This window comes from Chiroxiphia lanceolata, chromosome 2 (assembly GCF_009829145.1).
Source record: "Chiroxiphia lanceolata isolate bChiLan1 chromosome 2, bChiLan1.pri, whole genome shotgun sequence".
NCBI classification, from domain to species: Eukaryota; Metazoa; Chordata; class Aves; order Passeriformes; family Pipridae; genus Chiroxiphia; species Chiroxiphia lanceolata.
The window spans coordinates 69,306,595-69,321,610 of NC_045638.1; the positions used below are offsets into that span (position 1 = coordinate 69,306,595).

The window sequence follows — 15,016 nt, forward strand, 5'->3', positions numbered from 1 at the left end:
GGCAAAAGAAAAGCACTGCAACTTAGCAGACATTTTCACTGTAAGATCTGAATATCCTAATGTTCAAGTACAGAATTCTTTTTCCCCTTCCCCTTTCTCTTTATTTAATGTTCCCTTTAAATTACTGCCTCATTATATTTGTGACAGAATTAGGGAAAACAAAATACAGCTAAGAAAACTAAATGTCTTGTTTTTCACGGTGATGAATTCTATGACTCAGATCCTCTTCTAGTACCTACATGCATCTGCCCCCTTCACTGTACAATCTCCAGCCTCCAGTGTGAAGCTGGCAGTGATTTGCACATCTTGTACATGATCAGAAACTGAGAACAGTAACACACTGAAAACTCAGAAAGGGAAATAAGCACAAGTGAATACTAATCTTTGGCTGGGAATTTCTCAATTCTCACTTTGTAGTCTTAGCTTGCTTTCCAGATCATGCTTCCTTCACAGAGAAAAAATATTGTATAGAAGCAAAGTTGTCTTGTGAAAGTCAGAATAGCATTAAAAAAAACTTGTAATAGATGACAAAAGTGTAAATTAATATAATCAAACAGAAATGATTGGCAGATTCTAAAAATCACTGAGCATGTGCTGCTTTCTTTCATTGTTATAGTCCTGTAGTACCTTATGGCACAGAAAAATTCTTATTTCTACTGAAGACGTTGATAACCTACAGGCATTAGAAATACATATTTATAAGTAATGAATTAAACATTGATGGACAAAAGGAAACATAAGCTCCCTAGCAATGTAACTGTGGGTAAAACAACGACCTGGAAGATGGAAGCCCGGTAGGTAATAAGTAGAGATAAAGCTAACAACATCTGTGGAAGTCTAAGCACTTAAGGCTACTTAAAGATATTGCTATAAACTCCTCTAAAGAAGGTTTGTTTCTTGTTTCAATATAACAAGACTTAAAAATAACTGCAATTCATTACATAATTTTATTCATACTTATTAGAAATCTCATAAAAGAGTCAGTTTATAAATTCTAATAATCCACTCATCTATAAATGAACAAAGGTCAGAAAATGTACTAGAATTGGATTTTTTTAATGTCTACTTTTTTTTTTATATTAAATAACATTACATATATGACTGGAATCTACAATCTCATTTCAAAAATATGATTGTGTAAAATAATATTAAGTCCAGAAGGAAAAAACAGGCACTTTTTCTCATTTTTAATGCATTTCTAATTTCTGTTAATGGCACCTTCTGAATAGTTTTATACTAAGCAATTTTCATATGATCTACAAATTAACCAGCAACCTTGAAGGAATGCTTAATGCAGTCATTTAAAATGAAAATACAATAATAAAAGAGCCTGCCTGTCTTTCAAGTAACAATGTGCATATGTCAAAACAACATAGTCTGCCATTAACTTTAGAAGACATACTAAATAGTATTGGAAACCCAACTTCAGGAAACTGCCCTCATTCCTCCTTAAGCTTATAACAACAGACAACCATGAAATTGTGAATTTACCTCTTGTTGGTGCAGTAAACTAATTTCTACAGGTTGGAAATACAGAACGTGATCATTTTTCTGTTTTTCTTATGGAATGAGTTGAACGAGCTTGTTAACAGCCCAATAATGACAGAGCAGTCAAAAGCCAACATTGTTGCTTGAAAACTAGGAACTGTTTCAGTGCTGAAGAATTTAGTAACTAGCAATTTTATAACAATTACCTATAGCATCACAACAGAACTGTGGGAAATAAAATGGCACTTAAGGGAGACATATCTATTCTGTAGCAGTTCAGGTTATTTTCTCATACACCATTCAGGCTTCTGTGAAGGTACTACAGACACACTATCCTAAAGAGTCCCTCAGAGCAGATGATCTGCTTCACTACTCATCACCTGGAAACAGAGAATTGTAAAAAGTGAAACCCTCAGGGAAGATCCTGTGATGCTTTTAAAAAGAAAAAAAAAAAAAAGCAAAACACAGCACCAATTATCTATGAAAATATTTTAGTATTCTCTTTTCCTTAACCACTGTTAAAAGGGCTGACCATTCCCTTTATTAGTACAATAGATTATCACAGTACAAAGATGACTTTGACAGGTGCTGCTTCTGGAAAGCAACTTGAAATACAAATGGCAATGAGCCCATCTGGATTGCAATAGAGACTTTCAAGATGATTAGGCTTTATTTTTGACCACAGAATCTGTAAAATCATGTGAAGTGAGATATTTAAAGTGCTGAGAACCTCATGAATCTGACAGTCTTCATCTAAACAGACAGACAAGTTCTTTTCACTGCAAAAGATTGGGTACGTGTTCATTTGCTGCTGTCTTACTTTCATAAAACCAGAGAAGAGTGGTTTGAGACTTAGACTGTCCTGAAAATGTGCTGTCAGAACATAAAACAGAGATTGTGCCTGTCTTGTCTATTTAAACCCTATCTAGGTCTAATCACAGTGTTTCACAAAGGTACAAGTGAGATGACCTAAAAACAAACAAGCAACTCCCAGAAAAACCAAATAAAAAAATCTCAGAAAACATGTACCGTTTACAGATGATAAAAGCCAATTTCAAAACATTGGGCTGACAGAGGATTACCGACTGTTTTGCGAAGAAAGTGGTACTAGAAGTAAAAACTAACACAACTCTGATTCAAAACATCTTCCCTCAATGTTAAAAAACATTTTGGCACAAAATTTTTTACTTCATTCCCTTGGAGTGGAAAGTTCATAGAAATATCTGGGGTAAAGCAGTTCTACGGTCATCTTGTGTCAAATATGACCTCAACATCTGCATAGCAGGTTAGGGAACACAGATACTGCATTAGTTGTCGCTGATTTTGTCATCAAAAATCTGACATTGAAATAGTTATTACAGGACCGTATTTGTTATTTCTGACTTATTACCAGCTTGTTACCATTTATAAAAGGGTGGTGAGGAGCTTACAGAAATCAAGAGAGAAAAGGAAATGATTAATTTTGTTGCTTCCATGTCTTATCCAAAAAAATTCTCAAAAAACTCATTCTCATCTATTTACAGTTATCAGAGAGAGACCCTACAAAGTGTGATTCTGTTCAATCCCTGCTCATGATATACAGAAAACTATTCAAATAATTTGAAACACATTGCAGATCTAAAATTCTGTCAGAATTCCAATTTTCAGTTTTGATTTTAAATTACATATGGGCTCCCTTTGTCCACGTAAGCATACTGAAGAGCAAGCTTACTGATGTTTTTTCTGCAGAAGATCTCTTTCTGAACTACTGTGTGACTACTCTCAGAAAAAAGATTTATGAGGTAGAGGATCCATTAAAGTTTTTTTTAATGTACTACCCCTGGCTTATATTAATATCTGTACCTTCAGAATGATTTTTCAACTACCAAATGCTCCTGAAAGTCAGATCCTATGCTCTTGATTTTTGACTTATAATTAGCTAAGCATTTTTTTTAAATTCTCTCTAATGGAGACATCATTGTAGTCCTATATGCCACGTACAGAAGTACTACTTAGGGGACCTCAAATTGGACAAATTTTATCAGTCTGATTACTCATATAAGAACATTATTTCCATGAGTTAAACATGAAAAACTTCAAAATAGAAATGTGTGTTCTCATCATATAATATGTTATAGTTAACACAGAATGAAAGAGTATCTTCAGCCTTATACTCTTCTAACATATTTACAAGTACTGCAAAACAAAACATACTTGGTGAAACACATAATTTGTGAATCTATTGGTCTGTTATACTTCAGTCTGAATCTCACAGTACAGTATTTAGCACAACACTTCTAACTTTAGCATTTACATATACATTGCTAATCAACAAGATGTTGATTATAACTTGCTTTGAAAAATAGAATGTAGCTTTTCCTAATACTTAATATTACAGATATCCTTATACCGAAAAAAAAGAAAAGCCAAGGACAAAATCATTCCTCAGTAATCCAGTTTTCATGCTGCTGTTATTCTCCTCTTCCTTCTCATGTGAAATCCTTGCTAGTTTACTGTTCCACAAAACCGGTTTATATGTCAGGAATCAAATCATCAACTAAAACCTTAGAATTAATAAAGGTAAACCTCTTCAATCTTTCTAAAGTGCCTCACAATTTAACTATCCTATCAGTCACAAACTATATAAAAATTACGAACTACTTTCAAATTGAGTTGAAAGAAACTGCCTAAGTTCCCCCCCAAGGAAAATAAATACAATCATATGTATCTCTTCAGCTGCCATAACTAAATGTAACAACCAACCCTGCTCTCTAACCAAGTAATCCAGGATTACAGTCTGTACCCTGTTACTGAGAGGATGTAGTATGGAATAGCATAAACTCCTTCAAACATACTCTGAAAACCTTAGCTGTGCAATAATCTCATCACTTATTTTTAGTAAGCAAACAAAGTATGCTATCTTTTTAACACCACAAAAAGTTATAGGATGTTAAAAGGCACATGTATAAAAAATTAAGAGATATGAGAGGGATCACAGCTATACATCAGGAAATGATTGTTTAACATAATTTATATGTCCAGCATTAAAACCTATGAATAATTTCTGATATGCTGTAAAATGAGGTTATGTTTAAAATGGACCATAATAATTCTAATATCTAAATAATTAAAAATAATCAGTGCTCTAAAAAGCCAAAATATTACCTTGTAGTTAGAAAGTCTAACGGTACAGTTTTTAATTATATTAAAAATTGCTTTTTTATCACCAAGATAACATTATCTTGTCAGACAAATTAACAGGCAGTTATTTTTAACAATGTATCAACATATATTTTAGACTAAGAATATATTTTTGTCGTTTTCCTGAAACTGATAAAATAGTTATTCTGACTCAATAGCAGTACTAACCAAAATATCACTGTAAGTAAAAACCAAGACATCCATACCCTTTCATAATCACAAAACACTGGTAGTTCCAGAATGGAATAATATTTTATCAATTGACAATTTTTTACCTGCAATCATGTCGTCCACAGTACTCATCTTCAGCAGAACCTGTTCAATTAAGCCAACTTCTGTGCTAGTCTGTAAATTACGCACACTTTTACGTAGAATTGCTGTGAACATACTCCAGATTTCTGCTTGGCACGTTACATCACAGTGCTCCAAAAGCTCTGACATGCATGTAATGCTCTCTGCATCCTGGATTATAAAGTTCATCTCTAGATCAAATTCGCCACCAACCAGCTAAAAAAGAAAACAAGAACAGCATTACATTGTGAAATACATAGTTTAGTGTCTTTCATACCTTCATTATGACCAATACTGAATATATTTTACATGATGAGAGAGGCAATTTTGATAAGAGAAACTCACAGCTATGCTCTCTAAGAGCAAATTAACCACCATGCTATACAAAACAAAGCTTGTAAAAAATAAACGCATAAAATATATCATAAAATACTACCTTCAATTTGGTCACAGTACTGAATGCAACATTTTAATCAAATCAAATCAAAATGTATTTGAAATATTCCTTTCTACAAAGTCATCAAAATGGTAGCCTGGCTCAGACAGATGTAGCGCAGAACCTGAAAAGCTCAAAAGCAACTGAGGCTTTTCTACCGTTCCCAGAGGACACTAGAAAATAACTTAGCTTTTTCTCTGGATATAAGTCAACATTTGTCCTTAGTTACGTATTTGCAAGACCTTACTGCCCTTTCCATTGTCCCATCCAAACAGTCGTGTAGTCATGCCAGGAGAAGAATCAGTGATCTGCTCTGGACCAACACAGACACAGTAAATTTGCATAATTATATCACAGATCAGCTCATCGTGTGGTCAAGGAAACCTACTCCTGGTGAAAAGGAGAGACTGCACTTGGAAGGGCACAAGCACTCAGCCTGACTCCTGTCCATCCAGATACTTGCAAAACACTATTCAGAGTCCTGAGCTCTAATTAAATAGCACAACTACCAGGCCTGTATTAGGAGAGAGGGAAAAAACCAGCAGAAGAAGATAAGTCAAATATATCTTCAGGAATGGAATTCAATAATTTTGATCAGTTACCTATGTAGCTTAAAAAAGGTGAGCTCAAAAGACCCTACTGAACTGAGTATGAAGATTAGTTTAAAAAAAATTCTCCTTTTAATGGCAAAAACCTCTTTCAACTTTTAAGGAAACAAAGCCTGACTCTCATGCATCCTACTTTACCTTAGTAACTTGAAGAATATTGAAAGCACAAATGTTACATTTCATAGAATCAGAGAATGGTTTGGGTTGGAAGGGACCTTAGAAGATCATGTAGTTCCAAACCTGCTGCCTTGGGCAGGGAATCTTCTATTAGACCAAGTTATTCATAGTCCCATCCAGACATCTCTTGAATACCTCCATAACCTCTCTGGGCAACCTGTTTCAGTTCATCAGCCCTATAGTAATGAATTTCTCCCTAATATCTAATCTAAACCCATCCTTCTTTCAGTTTAAGACCTTCCCCCCTCATCCTATCACTACATGCCCTTGTAAAAAGTCCCTCTCCAGCTCTCTTGCAGGCCCCCTTTACGTTTTAGAAGGTGATATAAGGTCTTCCTGAAGCCTTCTCTTCTCCAGGCTGAACAAACTCAACTCTCTCAGCCTGTCAGTAAGTCATTTCAGTGAGTGCAAACATATTATAAAAAATCGAAAAAGAAATTAATTGTAAAATTATTATAAGACATTCTTTTCTGTTTGTTTCATGAAGTAATACAATTAAAATTGCAATAACATGTTTTAATTAAAGATATTAAAGATATTCAAAGAATTAATCTCTTACAAGTGCATAATTTCAACAGTCACCTCTAACAGAAGGTAGTTCTATAGCCTACTTAAAAGCAGATGATACTGCCTTCAAATTAAACTCCAAAAAAGAAACAAGTTGAAATACTATGCAAACTTTTTTTGATGGCTAAACCTATCCAAATATTCAAAGACTTTCTTCAGATCCAATCTTCAGATAAAATTAATACAACTAAGCAAGTACTAGCTTTGGGTCCCACCCTAATTCATACTTTTCATTCACTTTCCAATTACTTTTTCTCTATCGATTAATTGCTAATAGGCAATTTATAATTTTCCAACATAACAACTTCTAATATGCTAAATATATAAATTGACTACCTGCTTAGTTCTCCTGAGATATTTAATTGCATTCAAATAAAACTATTAACCTAATTATAATTAGTACTTGTAATGCGTTTGTTACCCTCCCTGAGAGGGAAACGGAAATAGGGTAGATCACCTGATGTATATTTTACCAACAAGATATTCCATACTATGTTATGTCAGCTCAGATATAAAAGATGGGAAGGAAGTAAGGGTTTTCTTCTCTTCCGGATAGCTGCGCGGTGGTGGACGGGCTGCATCTTCGGGGAAGAAGAGTGTTCGTTGTGGGGAAGTAATCTTTGTTGTTAGTTCTTCTCTGTGTGTATAGTTTTATCATTTTTTTTTCTCTCCGTGTACATATAAAGCCGTCTTTCTTGGCAGTTTCGGTTTTTATAGTTTTTCCCTTCTTCTCCCTCTTTCCTCCTCCCCTTTCCCTCCAGAGGGAGGTTGGGCACAGGCCCAGTGAATACCTGGTGTTCAGCCAAGGTAAACAATAATAGTACTTTAATTTAAAACTTATGACTGCATATCACATACTTGCATATTTGGTAAACACATAATGTGTACAAAGGGAAGGCAAAAAAAATTTCAATATTAGAAGCACAGAATTTCTATTGTCATTCTTTTGAGTCATGAAATTAATTTACAGAGTTTTTACTCTCTTTTCAAGAAAACGTAGAGTTTCTATTTCTGAAAACACAGCAACTGGTGCACACTTCACCAGCAATCTGGGTTGTTGCGTTTTCAGATATCTCTTCACCTGGATAAGCCTCTCTGATATTATGTTAAAAACACACGGCGGTAAAACAAGTACCTGTAGAAGACATTCAATTGAACTCACTTAGATGCTTACTCTAAAATGAAATTAAACACCTTCTGGAAGTATCTACTTTTTTCCGTTTCTTTCCATGGAGGAAATCTAGGATGAAAAATTGTATTTGCGGAGTCTTCAAGACCGGGCACATTCAAAAGCCATCTGGTCACAGACCTGGACAACTGGCTCTAGTTGGTCGTGCTTTTGCAGGAGGGTTGGATAAGAGAATCTTCAGATTTCTGTTCTAGCCTCAACAATTCTATGTTAATATTTAGATACACAACTTTCAGATACCAAATTTAGGTGAGATGAATCCCACCATTTCCTTTTGACAACATGGACTTAAAAACAAGGAAAAATCCAGTAATGCTTCAGTTGGAATTAAGAGGTGCAATACAACTGATCTCCTTTCCTCAAACACTATTCATTGTAAAATTCTTGCTAAAGTAATAAGCTAACACAGAATGAGTAAAACTATGTAAATAATTCATTACAGACTCTAAAATAATTCAAACTGTATTTGCTTGCTAATATAAATCAAGATACTAATATATAACGTAAAAGACAAACAGTTTCTATATTGGTATGAAGTGATGGGATATTTCAGTACTGTTAAAAACAAACTGTCTCTCTTTATAAAACATCTCAGCAAATCTGTATCAAAATACACTGAATGCTAATAAAATTGGTTTTATGGAGAATCTTCTACTGGGCTACAAACTATCCAGTACGATATTTGTCCATTTGCCAGAAAGTAGTCCATCAGAGTGACTGCTTATTTCACCAAAGAAAAGTTTGCCCATAACTGCAGTTTAAGCATATTTCAAGCTGCTAACAATGATCATAATTATCATTAAAATCAACTTCCTTAATAAAGGAAACAAATTAATGAACTAATTAACGATGATGGTAAAAATTTAGGAAGGCGGGGGAGAGTAACTTCTTTAAAGTAGTCATCCTAAAAACCATCATGAAATAAAAACATTAACAGTCATGATAAAAGTAGTTTCAGATGACTAGGAAAATCTAAACAAAAATGAAGTGAGTATAAGAAATAAATTAACATGGTTAAATTGCGTTCAAGAAGTAATACAAAGCAACAAACTCTGCTTTAAAATGTGCACAATCAAATGCAATTCAGCCAACAAAAGAAGTAAAAGATTCACTACAAAAATGTATCCTCTAACAACATTTCTGCACCTGCATTTCCCAAGGAAGACAGTAGGTAGACAGTCTTCACAACATGGGGAGGTGATCAGTGAAGAACCAAAGTGATAATGAGCTGGTAACATGTGTTGATACTAATGGAAGCAAAAAATTTACTGAAGAGTCAGAAATCATTAAATGCAATTAAAATCCACCAACTATTGAGAGTTGTGAAGATTTTTCTGATATCAACTGGCCGGGCAACCATGATTAAAATTCAAAATTAGTAAATTAGTAAATGCGAAGTAATACCATATTATTATAGTTTTACTCATGTGTATGTACAGAATGACAGGCTCACAAATCTGATATTATCAGTCAGAAAAGAGATCTTGAAGTCCCTGTAGGTACTACTTCAAATAATTATGCCATATTAAAAACTGTCAGTAAGCAATTAAAAATTCATACTGAATTTATAACTTTATAAGTTGGGTACAACTGTGGATGCAACACCACAAAGTTAAATCCTACTGCCATGAAATAACTTATTTTTAATGTAGTATATAGAAGACTTCTGTAATAAGACAAATTTCAGCTGGAGTACAATATGAACACATAGATAGAAATCCTTACAGGAGCCAGCATACCGTACCATAAATCAGTGCTCTTTCCATATCATAGATCTCAAATACAATCTTTTTTTCTTATGTCAGACACTCAGTCTTTGCATTCTTCAAGGGAATATTTAATATTCATTAAAGATTGCTTTCACTGTAATTAAGTATCCTGAAATATTGCTTGTACTTTACCAAGCTCATGTATCACTTTTTAACTATTCTGCATCTTTCACAGCATGGCTGTAAGAAATGAATCAGCAAACTAATGTTCAGATCAAGGTTCCAAGTCAGATGACTGTGGTCAACAAACATAACTCCTCCCGAAGTCGTACTGAACTGGCAGTAATAAGCAAATCAGACTACATTGCTTATCCTGAGAATGTTTACAATGACAGGTTGACACTGGCAAATTGCTCCAAGAACCTACCTTAACCTACACCACCCTTCTCAAATGCAGCTGCTCTACTCAGAATCTCCATTTTTCTGAATACAGTGGCTACTCTTCAGTAAGTTTCTGCCATTCATTATGCTGTGCAATAAAAGTGTTTCTTCCTAAGCTGCCACATCTATGCAGAACTTAGGCTGATCTTTTATGCCCTTTTGATCTAGAACAGAGATCTTCCCCCAAAACAGAGAAGTTGTCTACATATCTCAGATAGTATATTTATACCAGTTCTTGAAATGGAATAAAACATTTGTTGCTGAACATCTAGAATTAAACTGTTAACTTGTGAAAACTGGAATTATTTAGTATCAGATTTTTCAAATAAGGTTCTGAAGAATGGATTGAAGTTAACAGAAAATAGAATATTTCAGTTGAAAGGGACCAAGAACAATCACCTAGTTCAACTGCCTGACCACTCCAAGGCTGTCTGAAAGTTAAAGCAGGTGGATAGCACCATTATCAAAATGCCTCTTAAACTTACAGGTTTGGGGCAACAAACACCTCTTCAGGAAGCCTGCTCCAGTGTTTGATCAACTTCTTGGTAAAGAAATGCTTCCTAATATCCAGTTTAAACCTCCTCTGACTCAGCTTTGAACCATTTCCATGCATCCTGGCACTGGACACTAGCAAGAAGAGCTCAAAACCTCCCTCTCTACTTCCCCTCCTCAGGAAGCTGTAGAGAGCAATTAGGTTGCCCTTCAGGCTCCTTTTCTCAAATAAGAGATGCCATCTCAATTTGAAAATTCATCGACTGAACACAGCAAAAGAAACATAGAAAAGAAACAGGGCAGTCAATCTTAGAAGACACAAATGGAACATCAGCATACCACTGAATGGTGAAAAATTCAAATAAAGCAGAGGTACAAACTTATTCTATGATGATTTAAAAAAAAATAAAAATCCTGAAGATATGAAGGTTTCTCAACACAATTTCATCCATGATTAAAAACCCTAAGCAACTGTCAAGCATAAGGATCTTAGGACGTGCATGAGATACAAAAAGAAATTTTAGAAGCATTTGCTATTTTTTTTTGTTAAATGAAATACACTAGTGCGTTCTGCTAAAGAAAGAATGACAAAGTAAAACAAATAGAGTAACAACAATAAAACGTGAAAATCTGAACTGCAGGGGGAGCAAATAAAACATTTTTGTTTGCAATTACTCTCAAGCTAAATAGATGAAGTATCAAAAAATTTTAATAGTCTATCTTTCCATGCTCTGCACTCATACTTTGGAATAAGTTTCATGGTCTCTAAACTGGATGTTTCTGTTTAATATTTTTCACATATTTCTTTCTACTTCTCTGATTTGCAGTCTTAAGAACTACTAACTAGTACTATCAAAACTTACTTTTAATCAAGACAACATTTTTCTCAGCTTTTTTTGCTTCTTCAAATGTCCTCCATTTCAATGATGTGTACAAGGAGAAGAAGGCATTATCTATATCCATCTGCTATTTCTTTTCTTATATTTAATCCCTACACAGTTCTGAGTAGGCAAAGATGCTTTTCAGTTTCACATTCATTGATCATAAAGTGAAATGTGACTGCACTTATCTACCACAAAACTAAAGCTCTTTATTGTAACCCTGTTTTCCCCCATCTACATTAGCAAATCTGTATTTTCTATATTTGTGTTGATGAAAGAAATATATTAGAACTATGTAAACCAAAGTGTTCAAGCATTTAAATCTCTGAATTTGCAATTCATTGTTGTCAAAGAAGCACTTCTTTCCAGCTTCCTTAAAGTTTGAATCCTATCAGCATTTATTTAAACAAAAATCAGGAATATGAATTCCAGAATACTAGACAGACAGTGCCACTGAAAAAACTGAATTATCACAATAATATAATTACTACAACCCTAACGACATCCAGGCCCAATCTGCACCAAGACACTCCTACCCTCTCTCTCCTAATTAACTACTATTGCTCTGCCTTTTCTGAAGGCAAAAATAAATAAGGGCAGTTAACATGACAACAAGCCTCATCTATTTTGGACTGAAGCACTTTAGGTTCAACTATACACATATCCAACTAGAATAAACTATCTTTACTTGTAGGTATAGGAGGTAAGCAGTCTGGAAACAAAACTATTCATTCTCTTCATCTGCCTGATGTTCATCTATCTTTCTAGGCATTGTAGAACAACTGACTTGGCATTTAGCTCCACAGGAAAGGAGCTGAAAAATAACTTCTGGATGAGACGTGAAAATATCTTAAAATCCCAAATCAATTTATTGTTTTGAAGAGAAAATTAATAAACTTTTTACGCTTGATAACAAAAGTCATCATATAACATTTTTGTCAAAACTGGAACATATTTTCTACAAAACAACACTGAATTGATTTCACAATCAGTTCAAAATATATGGAATCAGACTGCTACTTCTTCTTTTATAAAGACAGGGCTCCAGTTTAAGCATTAAAACACAGTAGTCTGAGAAAAGCAGTACTGGACCCAGGCAGGAAAAAACCCCAAGTTACTATTTTCTGGTCATTAACTTAACCACTAAATTTCTAAACAATTAATTCAGATTTTTAGGAAGATTATTCTTCAGATGTATAAAAGATTTCTTCAGGTAAAAGCATTTAGAATGCTCAATGGAATAAATTTAACTGTTCAGTGAAAGATATGACACTTGTTAACCTAAATATATCAGTATAACTACAGAGAAAATCAGAGGTAAAAAAATCTTAAATCTTAGGCAGGTATTTTTCATTTGTAATGCTTAATTGGTGAATGGAGTTCTTTAGATATATGAATTACAGCTGTTTGGGCTATTTTTCAAAATTCCCTTTACCATCATTGGCAAGTAAAAGGTGCTTTAGGTAAGTGATTCATCTCACTGGTTTTAGATGCAACATCAGAATAAAATAAATCTTTCTCTGGGAATGTAGTACTTTTCCCTGACTATAAAAGGACAACTAGTTCAGACTAGTTAGGTCAGATAAATCTTAATCAGTATGGCTTATAAACAAATGACAGTACTAAAAAGACTGATTTTCACATGAATCACTACAGCAAGATGTAATTCTGTACATTACCACACCCCTTTTAAATGAGCCCTCATTCATTTTAGCTTCAAAACCATTTTTACCCTGAATAATGTACAGCATGCACACAGCAGTGTGTCACTAAGGGAATGCTACCTAGTAAGTTTATTGACAATTTTGAAGTAACCTGAGAAATGAATTTAAGTGTCCTTTTTACTTGTTAAGACAATATGAATGAAGTAACATGTTCAGCTTTCAGTACTTTGAAGAATGAGCTTGTTATTATACAAGCTTAAAAATATCTTGGTGATTTATATTTTCTTTTGGGGAGGAGGATACTGCTGTAGGTTTCTCTAATGCCCATATGGTGCTGTGTTTCATGTTTGTGACTAAAACAGAGTGCTGATAAAATACCAATATTTTAGCTATTGCTGAGTGGTGTCTACACAGTGTCAGGGCTGCCTGTTTTTCACCTTGCCCTCCCAGCAAGTGGCGTGGGGGAGGGCAATGGGTCGAAAGGTGACACAGTCAGGACCGCTGACCCTGCCTGACCAAAGGGATATCCCACACCACCATGGTCAGCAAGAACTCGAAGAAGTAGTCTTTCCAAACTAGGCACTGTACATAGACTGGCTGTGCTTATGGGAGGTGGCTAGTGATTGCCCCTGCATTACACTTATTAAACTGCCTTTATCTCAATCCATGCACTTTTTTCTTGCTTTTGCTCTTCTGATTCTCTCCCTCATTGTGCTGGTGCATATGTGAGAGAGAGAGAGCAGGTAAGGTAGTGAGTGCTTATTTACTGCCTGGGAACAATCCATTACGGTTTAAAACTTTTAGCTTTTGTCCCTGAATTTACTTCACACAGTTTTGCCCATTAAGCTCACTGCTCAATTCAGTAACCTCTAATGAATTTTGTGTAAGTGGTCTTAACAAACCACTGAAGGAAAAACTGCAAGTTACACAGTATCAACCCATAATACAGTACAGCAAACTTTGCTTATTAAGGGTATGAACCCAACTAACTAACCTTGAGCATGGCCCCCTGAGTTCCTCCTAAACCGTCACACTTCTCTGTTTGCCTCAGGATATTAAAAATTCAAATTCACTGAATACATTACAAAGCCTGTTTATTCCCCATTTCAAATAAGCCTGCAATTCACACCACTATTACACTGGGAGAGCATTTTATCATGCCTTCTCCCATCCCACAGTAATTTTCTGTAAGTTAATAATTCTGATTTTTTTTTTTTTAAATCTTAGATCATATTTTCCAAGCATGAAGAGAAATGACAAAAAAAAATTATTTGAAATGCTTGGAAGATAATATTCACTGTGAAATGGAGACTAACTTTGCACTTACCAATGCCCTCCTGTTGTCATTGTTATGTGCCTTGGAACATCATCTTGGGACATAAACCAGGAAGAGACAGTAAAAATTACTGAAGAACTGTCTACCTTCCTTCAGTTTCTGTGAAGACAGTTCTTAATAAGATCACTGGCATCAGCAGTAAGATTTCGTACAATGAATGGACAAAGTTTGCAACTGTCAAACAGAAACCACCTTTGTTGCAAAAGAATTACACACAGGTTTATTAGGTACCATTAATGTTTTATTTTACAAAATTATATAGTTATCTAAACAGTCATCCTGCAGTTTCACGTCAAAGCTGACAGAAAAACAGTCCTAATACCTTGTTTAAAGAGGGTGTGAGCTTTCATTGAAGCACATAGAATCATAGAATGATTTGGGTTGGAAGGAGCCTTAAAGATCATGTAGTTCCAACCCTCTTGCCATGGGCAGGGATACCACCCAGGAGACCAGGACTCCACTTCCTCAGAACTCTATCCAGCCTGTCCTTGAACACTTGAGGGATGGGGCATCCACAACCTCTCTGGGCAACCTGTTCCAGTGCTTCACCATCCTCA

At 34.8% G+C, this 15,016-nt stretch overlaps 1 protein-coding gene across 4 annotated transcripts in view; it reads right to left on the minus strand.

The window, feature by feature from the left end:
- NBEA (neurobeachin) overlaps positions 1-15,016 on the minus strand; it is a 477,681-nt gene that overhangs the window by 387,118 nt on the left and 75,547 nt on the right. For all 4 annotated transcript variants that reach the window (XM_032678783.1, XM_032678782.1, XM_032678781.1 and 1 more), the window contains exon 2: positions 4,944-5,175. In XM_032678783.1, coding sequence (XP_032534674.1) covers positions 4,944-5,175 — 232 coding nt within the window. The remainder of the gene's footprint in view (positions 1-4,943; positions 5,176-15,016) is intronic.